The sequence below is a fragment of the Gobius niger genome, assembly GCF_951799975.1.
Source record: "Gobius niger genome assembly, chromosome: 18".
Taxonomy (NCBI): Eukaryota; Metazoa; Chordata; class Actinopteri; order Gobiiformes; family Gobiidae; genus Gobius; species Gobius niger.
Genome location: NC_136869.1, coordinates 8267871 through 8282088, shown reverse-complemented (window position 1 = coordinate 8282088; position 14218 = coordinate 8267871). Strand labels below are relative to the sequence as shown.

At 41.5% G+C, this 14218-nt stretch overlaps 1 protein-coding gene across 1 annotated transcript in view; it reads left to right on the top strand.

The window, feature by feature from the left end:
* adarb2 (adenosine deaminase RNA specific B2 (inactive)) overlaps positions 1-14218 on the top strand; it is a 330090-nt gene that overhangs the window by 312710 nt on the left and 3162 nt on the right. Inside the window, exons 9-10 of the mRNA XM_079576581.1 lie at positions 4060-4241; positions 11441-11622. Of these exons, the coding sequence (XP_079432707.1) occupies positions 4060-4241; positions 11441-11622 (364 nt within the window). The remainder of the gene's footprint in view (positions 1-4059; positions 4242-11440; positions 11623-14218) is intronic.

Here is a 14218-nt window from a genome sequence, read left to right as displayed (position 1 = left end):
AAAGTAAATGGTAAACGAGTGTGACAGAGGATCGGGAGGCAGGGGAGCACTTTGAGAGCGGCGGCACTTTCTGTGGACACAACTGAGGGGAGTTTCAGTGAGGGCTTTTCGGATTCTCCTGGAGGAGGTGCACTCGAGGTCCGCAACCCTTCACCGCACTATTTGACTACATAAAAAAACGCAGAGTAATTCAGGAACTTAGGGCAAGTACACCCTGATTACAGTACAAGTACAAAGGATTTTCTTTATAATCCTAATGATGTTTACGTTAGGATTGCTCATGTGCAAAATGAGTAGCCCGTTGAAAAGTGGAGCAGCAGCAGAGTCGTGTCCGGTCCCAGGTTGTTTCCCCAAGTGGGACCTTCCCGTGTGGAGTTTTGCATGTTCTCCCTGTGTCTGCCTAGGTTTTCCTCTGGGTGCTCCGGTTTCCCCGACCTCCAAAACAAACGGGGTCAGGTTGGCCCACAATGTATATATTCTGGCCATAATACTACATAATTTTAAAGATGACACAGATGACAAAAACCCGTGTGCTCAAAAGTCAGTCTTCTCAAGCACAAAACAGAACATTTATCGCTAACATTTTATTTTACCCTTGATACATTGTACCTGCCAAATTTAATGCAATGTAATACGATGGAATAACATGTATTTGTAGTTTGGAGGCACATAATGTAACAAGACATAGGACCCAAACTCTAACTCTAACCTTAGGCTCTTATGTCTTATTACAAAAGGTACTTCCAAAGTACTAATACACATTATTGCATTGTGTACGAACTGCATAGGTACAAGTGATTACAGATTGTCACACATTGTACTAAATTTAGTACAATGTATCAAGGTAGTGTAAAATAAAGGGTTAGGGTTATGTGTGACATTGTTCCCTGTTGTTGTGCATTTTTTGTCCGTAAGTAGGGCTGGGCAATTAATCGAAAATGAATCCAAATCGCAATCTCAATAATCATGATGGGATTTTCTAATCGACAGGTTTACAGTCATTTCTTTGGCACAAACAGTGCCTGGTTTGGGAGTTTGGACGAGACAATGGAAGCCTTTTGTGTGTTAAATGAGACGTGATGAAAGCATTTGTTTTTGTTTGAGCTGAAGTTTGAATAAAATATGTATCTAATTTTATGAAGCAGCAATATGTATTTAGTTTATTATGAAAAAATAAAATCGAATCGAAAATCGAGATCGATCAATTTGGGGAAAATAAGCGTGATTATACTTTTTCCAAAATCGGCCTGCCCTATCTGTGAGTGTCATTGAATAAAGTAAGTCAGTAAGTGCTTTATTTGTCATTGTACAATTGTAGGAAGGAGAAACCAGAGTAGTGTCTTCAGTCTCCTCTGAAACGGTGCACCTCCTGGGTTTATCCCTGTTTCCGAGCATGGTGTCCTGCACTGGTCAGCTCCTCCTCCCTCTTCCTCCTGCACATAAACAGTCTTGCACCACCTATGAGCCTTTCACTGAGCTAGCTAATTAAATCTGGTGTTAGCATCTGAAAATCTAACATTGCTTTGTTGGTTTTATAAAATTATATACCTTTTGCTTGAATAAATGTCGGCCATTTCTCTCTCGATTACATTGCTCCGAGGACAACGACAGCTTAAAGTCTGGAAGCTCGTTTTGGCCCGAGTTCACAGTTATTTTCTCCAGTCGAGCGAGCTGTGCATTTTCCAAACTGGGCACCACATGAACGTGACATTGAAACATGAGTCGCTAATTTCTGATGTCACCTGCAAATCCTACCAAACAAACCCCTCTCTCTGTGGTCCCGTTCAGTGCATTAACCCAGTGCCTCCGCTGAACGCACATATGCAAATGTTGGCTTTAATGCATGTAGATCCCGAGACCTCTGAGTGCGCTCTTTGGGGAAAACCAGGGTGAAAAACGTTGAAATTCCCGTGTCGATTTTTCAGCTTGTTGACGACCAAAGCAGAAGGTTGCATTCATCACGTCCCGCATCAAGATAATGATCAAATTGTCTCTACCTGTCACTAAAGCCGTCCAGGTCTAACATGGCACCCTTCCCCCCTCTCCCCTCTTTCAGCTCTATCGCTGCATTTTCGATTTTTAAACATCATTTGGTCGGTCACTTCACTCGATGTCCTTCTGCACAGCTGCCGACATCCCCTGCCTCCTTAATCCACTCGGTTCAAATGCCTTTTATCCGCCTTTGTTATCAAATTGCATTTTTTGGGAGATGTTGGGGTTACATTTTTGTAAGTCCCTGCATATAAATGTGTCCTCTACCTTCAGTTCCTTTTCCTGTTCTCCAGATCTGGCTCAATATATCAAACTGTGAGCGGCTCATCTCAGAGCTCACTGTAACTTTGCTGGGAGCGGGACGTCTACAGCTCGTTTCCATGACGATGCAGACTAAAGGCAGCCAAAAAAGAGAATCTAAAAGCTTCTCGACTGAAGAGCAACAATACAGAAAACTCATTTTTACTTTTTTTTATGTCGATCTTATGTTGTGTTTCATAAGTTTTTTTTTATTGCTTTTTTGTCATATATTTGCCTAGCCTGGCTAACGCCAGACTAAAATCACAAGTGATATCCATAGTCGTTTATTGGGCGATACGAAAAAAAAAAAAGTCTATCATGCGTCTGCACATAGCCATAGCCAATCGTATCATCGTATGAGATGACGTATGACGTACCCGCTGTAAACTTTTGAGCTAAATTATTTAGAACATGGTCTAAAGCTTGATCGAAAAATACCATCGTGTCTGCTGCTGTCATGTTGGATCCATAAATAAACTTTTTTTTTTTTAATCCGTAAATAAACTACAAGCTTCCGTATATCGAACAGCGCGCCATCATCTTGCCAGCCCTCCTCGTTCTGTGATTGGTTCCCAAATCCAGGCGAAAATTTCGGCCATGGTCCCCAGGCTGTTTGTGCAGTTCGAAATGATTCGAGCGCACACAGCAGCATGGCGTTAGCCAGGTTAATATTAGCCATGTTTTCTGCCACATTTTGGTCGTTCTTTAGTTGCTCTTTTGTTGCTTTTTCCAAGAAGCTTTTTGATTTGGGTAAAGCTGAACTGTAGAAAGTTTGCTCGATTCAGGTCCTCATCTGTTCTTTATTTGATCGAGCTAGTCTTTAGGAGCATGTTTTGTATTGTTGGCAACAGCATCTCCAAAATGTTACGCAGTGCGGCTTTAAGTTAGAAAATGTTATGTTAAAGTAAACAAAGCGCTTGACGCCCCAGACTTCAGCAACTACAAGTGGCCTGATATAAAACAGAAGAGATTAAATAGCGTATATCCAAGTCTAATATCATAGTGACCAACGAATGCTCTTTCGATATCAAGCTGGACCGTGGTTTTCTCATTAGACCGGTGTATTCAGGGCATAGATATAATAATTAGAGATAAATGATGACCTATTCAGCCCCATTCATCGTGAAGGTCCCGAGTATCTATGAAACTTACGTGGCCGCTCTATCTCCTCCTATGTAGCCTGTTCCTTAAAAGGGCAAAAAGGCGGGAAACCCAGGGCGGAGCCTCCGCAGAGCTCCAGAGCTTGATTGACAGGCTCTAAAAACATTTCACCTACTCCAGCGTTGTCACATGGGTCATAGCGAAATTTAGAAAAATAAAACTCTTTGGCGCCAGGGTTTTATGCCGTTCCAGGGAGGTCTAAAGTGTCTCTGGAGTCGCCCCTGGCCACAAGGGGGTGGTATTACAGCAGTGTTCGCTCCCTGCCATGAGGACCATAGAGAAGCACGTTCCTCAGCCATCGATTTGGGCTCAACAACAATGATTTGGACAGGGCACATTTAACCACCTTCCCTGTGGCAGAGCAGACAGGATGGTCTTAGCGGGAAATACCAAGCGACTGAAGGACAAGTTCATCCACTGGGCTGTCAGGAAGCTGAACTCTCCCCTCCCTGTGCTGCCCCTAATTATCTTTTATATTGTGTTTCAATTTACCATGGGTTTGAAAGCAACACCTCTTCGAATCTCTGTATGTTTTACCTGAATATGATCCTGCATCAACTTGTCCACTGACTTCTAACTTTTTGTCCCTGTCCTCTCTCTCATCAGGTGGAACATCCTCGGCCTCCAGGGGGCGCTGCTGAGTCACTTCGTGGAGCCTGTGTATTTGCACAGTCTGACGGTGGGCAGCCTGCGTCACACGGGACACTTATCACGAGTCCTGAACCAGAGGCAGGAGCGGCTGGGGCCTCTGCCGCCCACGTACAGACGACACCAGCCTCTGCTCAGCGGTGAGAGGATCACTTTTCACAACTTTATCATCTGTACAATTATTTATTTGTACAGCCAAAATAATCACATCAAACAGGAGTCTTTAAAGTGAGTCCAGGAAGGATTTGTAGTTCATACCTCTCTCTTTTCTTTGTTTTTATGTTGGAGTCATGCATTTCTCTGGACTTTACCACAGCCCTACACAAATACAACAATGGAATGAGTTTGCAGTTGTTGTTTCGGGTCATTGTTCTGACTTATATCACAAGGAAATGTCAATTTTGATGTTTATTGATTTTTACATTTAACCTCTTCAAGCTACTCTAAGCGATCCTGTTTTGCCAGTAGCAAAGACATAGCGACAGTTAGCGGCTAACAGTTTAGCATTATGACAGAGGTTTACAAAAAGATGGTGAACTGACAAACATGCTCTGATGCAGCTGAAATCCTCATGAAATGTCAGTTTGTTTAATAATCCAATATCTGCAGGAGCTGTCAGGTCTTTTTCCTCCTCATGATCACAAAGCAAAGCAGCACCAGAGGAGAGGCTGAGGCGTTCAAGGGTTGCAGGAAAGAAAAGGTTCTACGCTGTTAACTTAGTTCTAAATGGAAGTATTATGTTCTACATGGCAAAAAAAGAGAGACTTGCAGAAGATGCTGTTTAGCAAATAAATGTAGGTCTCAAAATGTTTACTTTGCTACATATGTTATTTATGCTGTGTGTGAAGCGGAGTGAAGGGCGTGGGCGACGGGGGAAAGCCAGGTGAGGTGAGAGGGGGGGTGGAGTAGAGCAGGGTTCACGATTCCACCTACTGATGAAAAAATTCAAAAAGACATCACTTAAGGCAGCTTTAACCCCCGCCTTAACCAAGTGCATTTTCACCAGTTCAGCTTTACCCAGATTTATAAGCTGCTCAACTGGAGAGCAACAGTGTAATGCCTAAAAGGCTAAGGCCTACAAAACTGATCCTAACTTTTTGTTGTCGCTACGTTTTGTCACATTTTTGTTAGGTTTTCTTAAGGTTTTTTGATGCTTTTTCATTGTCTTTTTTCATCACTTTTTCGCTACATTTTATTCCCATTTTTGAACACGCAAAAATATACATTACTGAAAAATCTAGGAGGGAAAAAATGGGGGATCTTTGGAACATGGGAGGGGGATGTAGGGTAATCCATGTAGAACTACTGTAAAAGAGGGCTAAAAAATACCATACATGTATAATTGCGCACTTTCTCGATGTTTTATGCCATAAATTCAGAAAAAATATTAAAAAGTATTGTCCAAAAGCACATTCAACTGTACGTTTTAGTAAGTATTTTTTCCGTTTAACACATATGCTTTTCCCAATTTGTCAAATTTTCAGATATAACTTTATTCTTCGGTTGTTTCCAAATTTTTAGAACTGATAAATGGACAGATTTGTTGCATTTAAAACCTTACAAAACCTTAAAATGTACAATATTGTGTTCTAGCTTTCCAGATAATAATATTTTGTGATTTATTCCTGTATCTGTATCTGTATGATAAATGAATGCCAAGTGTCTGAGTCTGGTCTAAGGTCTAAACGAAAAGTCTGGACATGCCACGGCCCACGGGCTACAATGTCAAACAGGACATCCGTTTAGCTTTAAAGCAGCCTCCACACAACAGGGCACAAAAAGGGAGACTCATAGAAAGAGACCGTTTCTCTTGCTCCGGTATCTGTGGCTGAATCTGGGCCCACCTCCGCCTGTTCTCTGCCTCTGATGGGCTTCTGTCCGGTGTGCCTTTGAGCTGTGTCAGAGCTGCCCTCCCGAGGATTGTCCTGGGGGTTTGGCTCTTATCACACTCAGCCAAACCTGTCCCACCTGAACCGGGGGCGAACACATCGAACTGAGCGCCCTTCACTGTGTCCTCCCTCTGCAGGCGGGTATGAGGGCTTTGCTGTGGACAAAGCTTTGTTATAAGTGAAGGAAGTATAAAGTTAATGTTTGGATGATGTGCTCTTTCTCAGTATAGCCTATAGAGTAATAATGTTTAATCTGAGAAACAAAGAAACAAATTGACTAAACTCACCCTGTAAGATGTTTATTTATGAGGTTTTGAATGTGTGCCTTTGGATATTGGCTGTCAATATCTTAAACAACTATGGGCCCGATCTTGTGTTTCTAAATGTAGACTATAGTGTGGCCTTTTCCGCTGAGGAGGAGCGCAGAGAGAGATCTTCCAGGTCTAGGCCCGGCACATTACATGGGCTTGACAGATTCCCATGGCCAATGGAGATGTTATAGAAAACAATGTTTTTCATCCAACCAGACTCCAGGGTCGGGAAAGGGTGAGGGAGAGGGGATAATGGGTGAGTGGGGGTGAACATGTGATTTTGTTTGGATCGCGTTTCAACCAAGTGCAGACCATACACATAAACCCGTGCCAGAGCGAGACCAGCTACATCTCTATCTCTCAGGATACCGAACATGGACAGTGTTTAACTCACAGTGGGATAAATAAATACGAGGCAGCACAATATAAACAAGCAAAAGGATGTGAGGCTGCTACAGGAGACCAGCGATCAGAGCTGCTTCTAATAACCCAAGCCTCAGTTAATGTCTTTTTTTAAAAGTGATACCCTTTCGCTTGTGGCACAGGCACATGGCCATTACGGTCGGTATCTTCCCCAAAAGAAATGCCAATATTTGGATGACGTAGAGCCCGATCTTCCGCCTGGCGCAAGAACAGCTTTGCTTCAAACAAGGCAGTCATCTTGTACAGGTGCTTGTCACATAATTAGAATATCATGAAATAGTGCATTTACTTCTGTTATTTCAGCAGTGAAACTAATGTATGATGTAGACTCATTACATGCAAAGTGAGATATGTAGCCCTGGCTCACAGCTGGTAAAAACCCCAAATTAAAAATCTCAGAAAATTTTAATATTGAAAGCCATAATCATCAACATTATACCAAATAAAGGCTTGACATATGTCACTGTGCATGTATTGAGTCTATATCATATATTAGTTTCACATTTTAAGTTGAACTGCAGAAAGAAATGCCCTTTTTCTTTATATTCTAATTATATGACGAGCACCTGTACAAGATGACCGCCTTGTTTGAAGCAAAGCTGTTCTCGCGCCAGGCGGAAGATCGGGCCCTATCATCCAAACATCGCCATTCTTGTGGAAGATATCAACCACAAAAGTCGGCAACACATTTTCATAAAACTAGTTACTCTTTACACTCATCTCCATTTTAGGAGCACCTACAGACTAAACATTATCCAGTTTTTTTCAATATCTACTTCCTTGGCTGAATGATGAAGTTTTGAATCTCACACAAACTAGGCAAAATATTAGATTTTTACAGATTTTACTAATAACCTGCTTACTGAAAAACCAGATACCCCAAATCGCCTTTTTGTGAGTAATACTGTATGTCACAAAATAGACAACACAGTTATTTCTTATTTTTATGTCAGTAATACGCAGCAAATCTTTGAAATTGATATCACTGAATGTATTTATTGTTTTCCCTGCTCACCTGCAGTATCCCTCCTTAATATTGAAACGTTCCTACATACTGTATATATTGACTACACTGTACACAAATACAGCCTATAATGAGCTCCTGCAGACTGTGATATTAAACCTGTGGCGCTGCTTGTATCTGCTTCATATAGTTATGAGATCAGAAACGCGTCTGCTCACTGCTTCCCACAAGAGAAATTGATCAAGTCTTCAATGACGGAGAAATCAAATTGCCTATTACAGAAACAGACCATTGAGGCGGCGAAATGAGGCGTGAATGGAGTGAGGGAAACGGGGGAAAAGACCGAGCCGCTTTTTTTTTTTGTTCGGAGAAGTGCAGTTTGAACAAAAGAGTCGGGTAATAAGGAGGAACGTTACTGCGGGGCCAATTCATGTCTGCGGCACGAGCTGAAGAAAAGACCGGCTGAGATATCGTCGAATGGAGAAAGTAAGAATGTACCGCTCGACAAAGGCGAGAGAGCAGCTACAGGCGTGTGTTGTTAAGTGTCTCTGAGCTGCTGGAAACGTGTCATGTATTATGAATAGTAGTTTTGTAGTAATGAAGCCTGTCAGTTCTACCTGGGAGACCAATTTAGCTGAGCTGCACCTTCATCGTAACCAATTATCACTCTCGGTTCTGCTTTTAAGCCTCATGGCATTCATGGCTGTTCGCTTCCCAGCTGTGTTGCGACCCACCTCCTCCCTGTATCAGCCTCCTCAATGTACAGCTCTTCCTGCTGCATCCTCTCAGGCCTCCCATACCACCACCAGTGTCCAGGCTCCAAACTCTAACCTTAAATTCAATTGATATATCTGAGGTCTACCCCAGAGGTCTAATCGCCAAGATATACATTTGTCTTTCCAGGTTGAAATGGTTGTAGTTGTAGAATGAGACTAGAAAACTGTCAGGCCTTATGTCGCGCTTTCCTAATCAGCAGAAATTATGTATAATTATTTGAATAGTTTTAATTTTATAACATATTTCACTTTATTTTACACTACCCTTGATACATTGATATTGTACCTGCCAAATTTAGTACAATGTAATGTGCTATGTAACAATGCGTAATAATATGTATTTGTAGTTTGGAGGTACGTAATGTAATAAGGCTTAAGCCAAACCCTAACCCTAATAGTCTTATGTCTAATTACATTGTGTAACTCAGAGTACTAATACACATTAGTCCAGTGTGTATGTACTTCATAGGTACAAGTTATTACTACAAAGCAGATTGCATTCTACTTCATCTTGTTATGTACAATGTATCAAGGTAAGGTAAAATAAAGTGTAAGCAAAGTATTATGCTTTATTTTTGCAGATATTTGGTAATAATCACATCTTTATCACTATCTAACACTTAGTTATAGATAGATAGATGAAAATGGATGGATGGATGGACTCCCCACCCCTTTAAAGTTTGTCCTGTTTTTCCGATAAAAAAAGAAAATTTAATCGACTAAATCTATTATTAATTCAGTCAACTTTATATTGATTTGATTGTAGAGCTCGAAACATTTATGCTGCACCTGCTGATGTCATGAGGTGGAGAAGAAATATCTGCTTTGTCATTTTAATGAGGAAATTAATGAACAATAATAGAACCAAACAGAACTCCAAATGATAAAAACGTCACAAAGAATGTCAAAGTAAAGGAAATTTGACACAGATTTGTAAATGCGCTGTAGAGTCTTTGTAGAAAAGCCTGTATTTCCCATCTCCCCATCTGCAACAAAGCTCCGAAAACAACAGTGCATTTGGATTTTGAGGTTGAATCAGCTTTTTGCAACACAGCAGAACTTAATGTGTGCCGCTCGCCCGGAGGGGAAGAGGAGGGTGGAAGAAGAAGGTTAAATGAAACCACAGAAGCCAGGTTTAAAAGGGAGACGCACAGTTTCAAATTCCTGCTCTGATCTTCACCGCTGCATGAAGCGTTTAGGGCATACAGTATCAGGGAATGTTTTATCGTCGACTTTGAGGCACAATAAAACCATAGACTGTGAAAATCATGGACGCAGCACTGCTATTAACTGCGGGAAGCCTAATAGGAAACGGGGGCAGGCTCCGGAAGTCTTTTATGCCTCTTTAAGTCATTATTGAACAGAATGTGTTTGTCTCAATACAGGTAACATTGTCCTAATCTTTTTAGTTTTGCTATTTTTATTTTCTATTCTAAATATAGGAACTGGCTCCAAAAAAACAGCAGAATTGCTAGCATGAATAAGCTTCAGTTAGCCGCCACTGGTGATAGCAGGAGGGAGTTCTTAAAGAGACAGTACATATTTATGTTTGAGGAGCAGGGGTTCTCAGCTGTTGGGTCGGGGCTTAAAGTGTCTTGAATATGGGGCGTAAAAATAGACTTTAGAACATTATTTTGGGAGAATCAGGCATTGATATTTTACGTTTTATAATTTGAAAATATGTGTCTGTAAGAATTAAATGGCAACAATGAAATGCAGGTGAAAGAGTTGGCGAAAATCTTGACTGGGGCTCCTCCTGCTGGCAGCTATAGGAATAATTAAACAATAATAACTTGTGATGTTGGGTATATGGGCTTTAAAAATGTGGAGGACAGTTGAACAAGAACGAGGCGCTGACGCCGTAGAAGAAGAGCTCAATTTAGCTTTGCCCGAGGATTAACCCAAACCCACATGAATGTTGTGAAATGCTACTCCAGGTCTGTCTTTGATGTGAGAACAACGTTAAAACATGGTTTGAACCTCAAAAACGTGAGTTTTGTTTGATATGTCAATATACAGGTCCATTTTCAGTTTGTACTTGGCCAGAATTTGTTTTTATTGTTTTTGATTAACTCTGTGGGGAAATAGTATATTTGGATGGTATGGCCTACTTCAATAGTAGGAAAGTTTATATAATTGAAAGTAATGTTTAGGCTTAGCTACAGGTTAATTGCTTTGGCCAGCACTTGTGTGTTGATGATTATGGCGTGTAAATGTGACGGCAGCCACAGGTGGGGATCTATAAAGCTACATGTATATCATATATTAAATATATATGTTCATGTATATGCAGCATTTTAGAAATAAAGTGGATTGGAGTGGGTGGCATCCATGTATAGCAGCTGTGATTATGATCTCTATGATTTATTTTTGAGTTACAGTGAGTTGTCTGACAGTGATTCCCAACCAGAGGTACAGGGACTCCAGGGGGTTATGGGGTACTTAATCTCAGATCTAAGTTTAACTGCGCAGTACTTCAATTTTATTTTAGAGTTTAAAAAGTTCCAGTGATGTTTTGCAGTAAACAATAAATCTGAGTTTAGTGGATCATTTTCTAAATAATTGGTTGTTCTTTCGACTCAAAGGGTGCTCTAGACACAAAAGGTTGCGAACCACTGGGCAATGACATGAAATATGCTGCACAAATAAATTTCCCTTGATCTAATATGTGTTAAACAGGACATAATGTACAGTTAGGTATAAAACCGGTTCTGTGCTCACTTCTTCCCTTTTTCAAACAGTAACTATAGGAGCTGGTTAAACTGTTTGCCGCTGTACAAACCCAATCCCTAACATTCCTAAAAGATTATTAACAGCCTCATTAGCGCCATTTCTGTGTTTGTAATGGATAAAAATGTGAGCACAGTGGTGTGTTTTTTCCACAAATGTCTGCTTTCACATTGTTCTGTAATAGGGTAAAATTAAACAAAACAGGGCATTTTAATACAATATTTCCATCCTCTCTCATCTCTTCAGGCCTGAGCAGCGCCGAGTCCCACCCTGCGGGGAAGGCCTTGTGTGTGGGGGTGAACTGGAGCCTGGGCGACCTGCAGCTGGAGGTGGTCAGCACTTCCACGGGACGGAGGAGAGACTCGGGCACCGCGTCTCGGCTCTGCAAACACGCCATGTTCACGCGCTGGAGCAGACTGCAGCGCAAGGTGAGAGCAACACTGTGGAGTAAGGAGAAAGGAGGGGAATCTTATTTGTAGCTCTATATATCATCAAACTTTTCATATTTTTGATTCCAAAATGTGACCAAAATTTAAAGGAACAGGCCATTGTTTTTCCATACTGAGATATGTTCTTACCTGAGCTTAGACGAGTTGATACGTACCTGTCTGGTCTTTGTGCATGCTCTCAGTCATGCAAAACAACTAAAGATGTTGTTAGCATTTGGCCTCTCCCCATGTATTCCTATGGCTCCAAACGGGGTGAAGTTAGAAGCGACCAAGCTCTTCCACAGGCACACAGACCAGACAGGTACGTATCAACTCGTCTAAGCTCAGGTAAGAACATATCTCAGTATGGAAAAACGAGGGCCTGTTCCTTTAAAGTAGACTTATGAGATCATTAAAGTACAATAGTAGCTCTTATTTCATTTTCAACTCCCTCCATATTTTATTCACATTTTGGCAGATGATGCTGTTTCCCCTTGTGCAACAAATGACACATTTTTGTAAATATAGTCAAATGGAAGAAACAAAATGAGATTTCGTTTTTTTTTTAAATAATGATCATTTTGGCAACAAACTGCGTACTGCACCAAATGAAGTGTTCTTTTTGTGTTTAGTTTTTTGGTAAGAGTACACTGCCCGACCAAAAAAAAGTCACTACCGGGATTTAACTTACTGTCCTGATCTGGAGTCACTGCAGTCGGTCAGATCTAGGTTCAGCAACACTATGTGCCCAAAGAATGAGATCAGCTGAACATCCTGAATGACCGGGTTACTCCATCAATGGATTCCTTCTTCCCTGATGGCACGGGCATATTCCAACATGACAATACCAGGATCCATGGGGCTCACATTGTGAAAGAGTGGTTTAGGCGCAGGAGATGGGTTGGCCGCCATAGAGTCCAGATCTTAACCCCATTGAGAATCTTTGGAATGTGCTGGAGGAGGCTTTGCGCAGTGGTCACACTCTCCCATCGAAAAATGCATGCATCACCTGATCTTTTGATATCGCAGAAGCGTATTGAAACAATGCCACAGCAAATGTATGTTGTTATCAAAGTTACAACGATTAGAGCGTGTGGCCCTTCACTTGTGTGTGGTGACTGTTTTTTGGTCAGGTCGTGTAACTCACATTAAATAAAGGCCTAAGATCTCACCTAAGTACCTAGACCAGGGGGGCCCAAACCTTTTGTCTCCGAGGGCCAAAATTAAAAAGTGCCTGTGAGTCGCGGGCCAAAAACAGCGATGTCAAGCGCGAAAAACACATATAACTGCTAATTATAAAGTTACTTTATTTTATTTACTTTTTATTTTTTCGATAGCCTACATTTGCATTTGATTCTATCTATGCAAATAACATGCTATATTAAAACAAATGGTAACTATGGCAAAAGCCTAGTTTTAGTAAAACAAAATCAACAGTAACTTTACCTCATTCGTTAACTCAAAGAAAATGCCACATTAGATTATTTTGAAAGTGTCAGCTCAGCATCAATTCTTTTACCAGTCAATTTTTAACATATACTGTTGTTGATGTCAACAACCTTTGCAATAAAAGTTGGAAAACTGTGAAAGTTGCTGCTACAACGCTCTGTAATTGATAAATACCAAGACACTACAATAGTGTTTCCTTAACTTTACGAAAGGAGTGAAACAGCGCCCCCAATTTGACGCTGGTGGTTAAAAAGTGTACCTCATCCATATTTACCGTTGAGAATGAATGGAAGAGAGTTAGTATCAACCACACGCAGCGCAAAAGTAGGTCACTCTCTGGTGGGCCAACAGCGGGCCCCACTTTGGGCACCCCTGACCTAGACTTTAAAGGAACAGGCCACCGTTTTTCCATACTGAGATATGTTCTTACCTGAGCTTAGACGAGTTGATACGCACCTGTCTGGTCTTTGTTCGTGTCCGTGGAAGAGCATGGTAGCTTCCAACTTCACCCCGTTTAGAGCTATAGGAATATACTGGGAGAAACCAAATGCTAACAACATCTTTAGTCGTTTTGCATGACTGAGGGCACACACAAAGACCAGACAGGTACGTATCAACTCGTCTAAGCTCAGGTAAGAACATATCTCAGTATGGAAAAACAGTGGCCTGTTCCTTTAACTCCTGCTGCAACCCTTTTTGGCAATGAGTCCATACTGGCACCGTCCGCCATAGAATAATCTCTTTATAACATACTCCATCACAATCCTCACTGACAGTACACACAGTTGGTTTCCATTCGCCAGAGACTTGTTTCACCCAAGTGGAGTTGTCATTGCATGAGTGAGACAATGACTAATGCCCTATTGTCAATTGTAAACCATATTGCTGTTCATTTTTGGTTTACAAACAGTGTCATACTGTTTGGGACACACACACACACACATAGAAGCACCCTCTCATCACCCTGACGCATGCTTAAACGCCGTGTTGTGACATGTATTGTGATCAAATCCACGCGACATCTGCTATCTCTGCTCCTTATCAAAACCTGGCAGGCCCATCTTTAACCCAGCAGACCTCACGCGCGCTCCCGTCCTCCAGCGTGATGTAACACAGAGGGCCAAATGGCGGCGGCTGTTGAGGCATA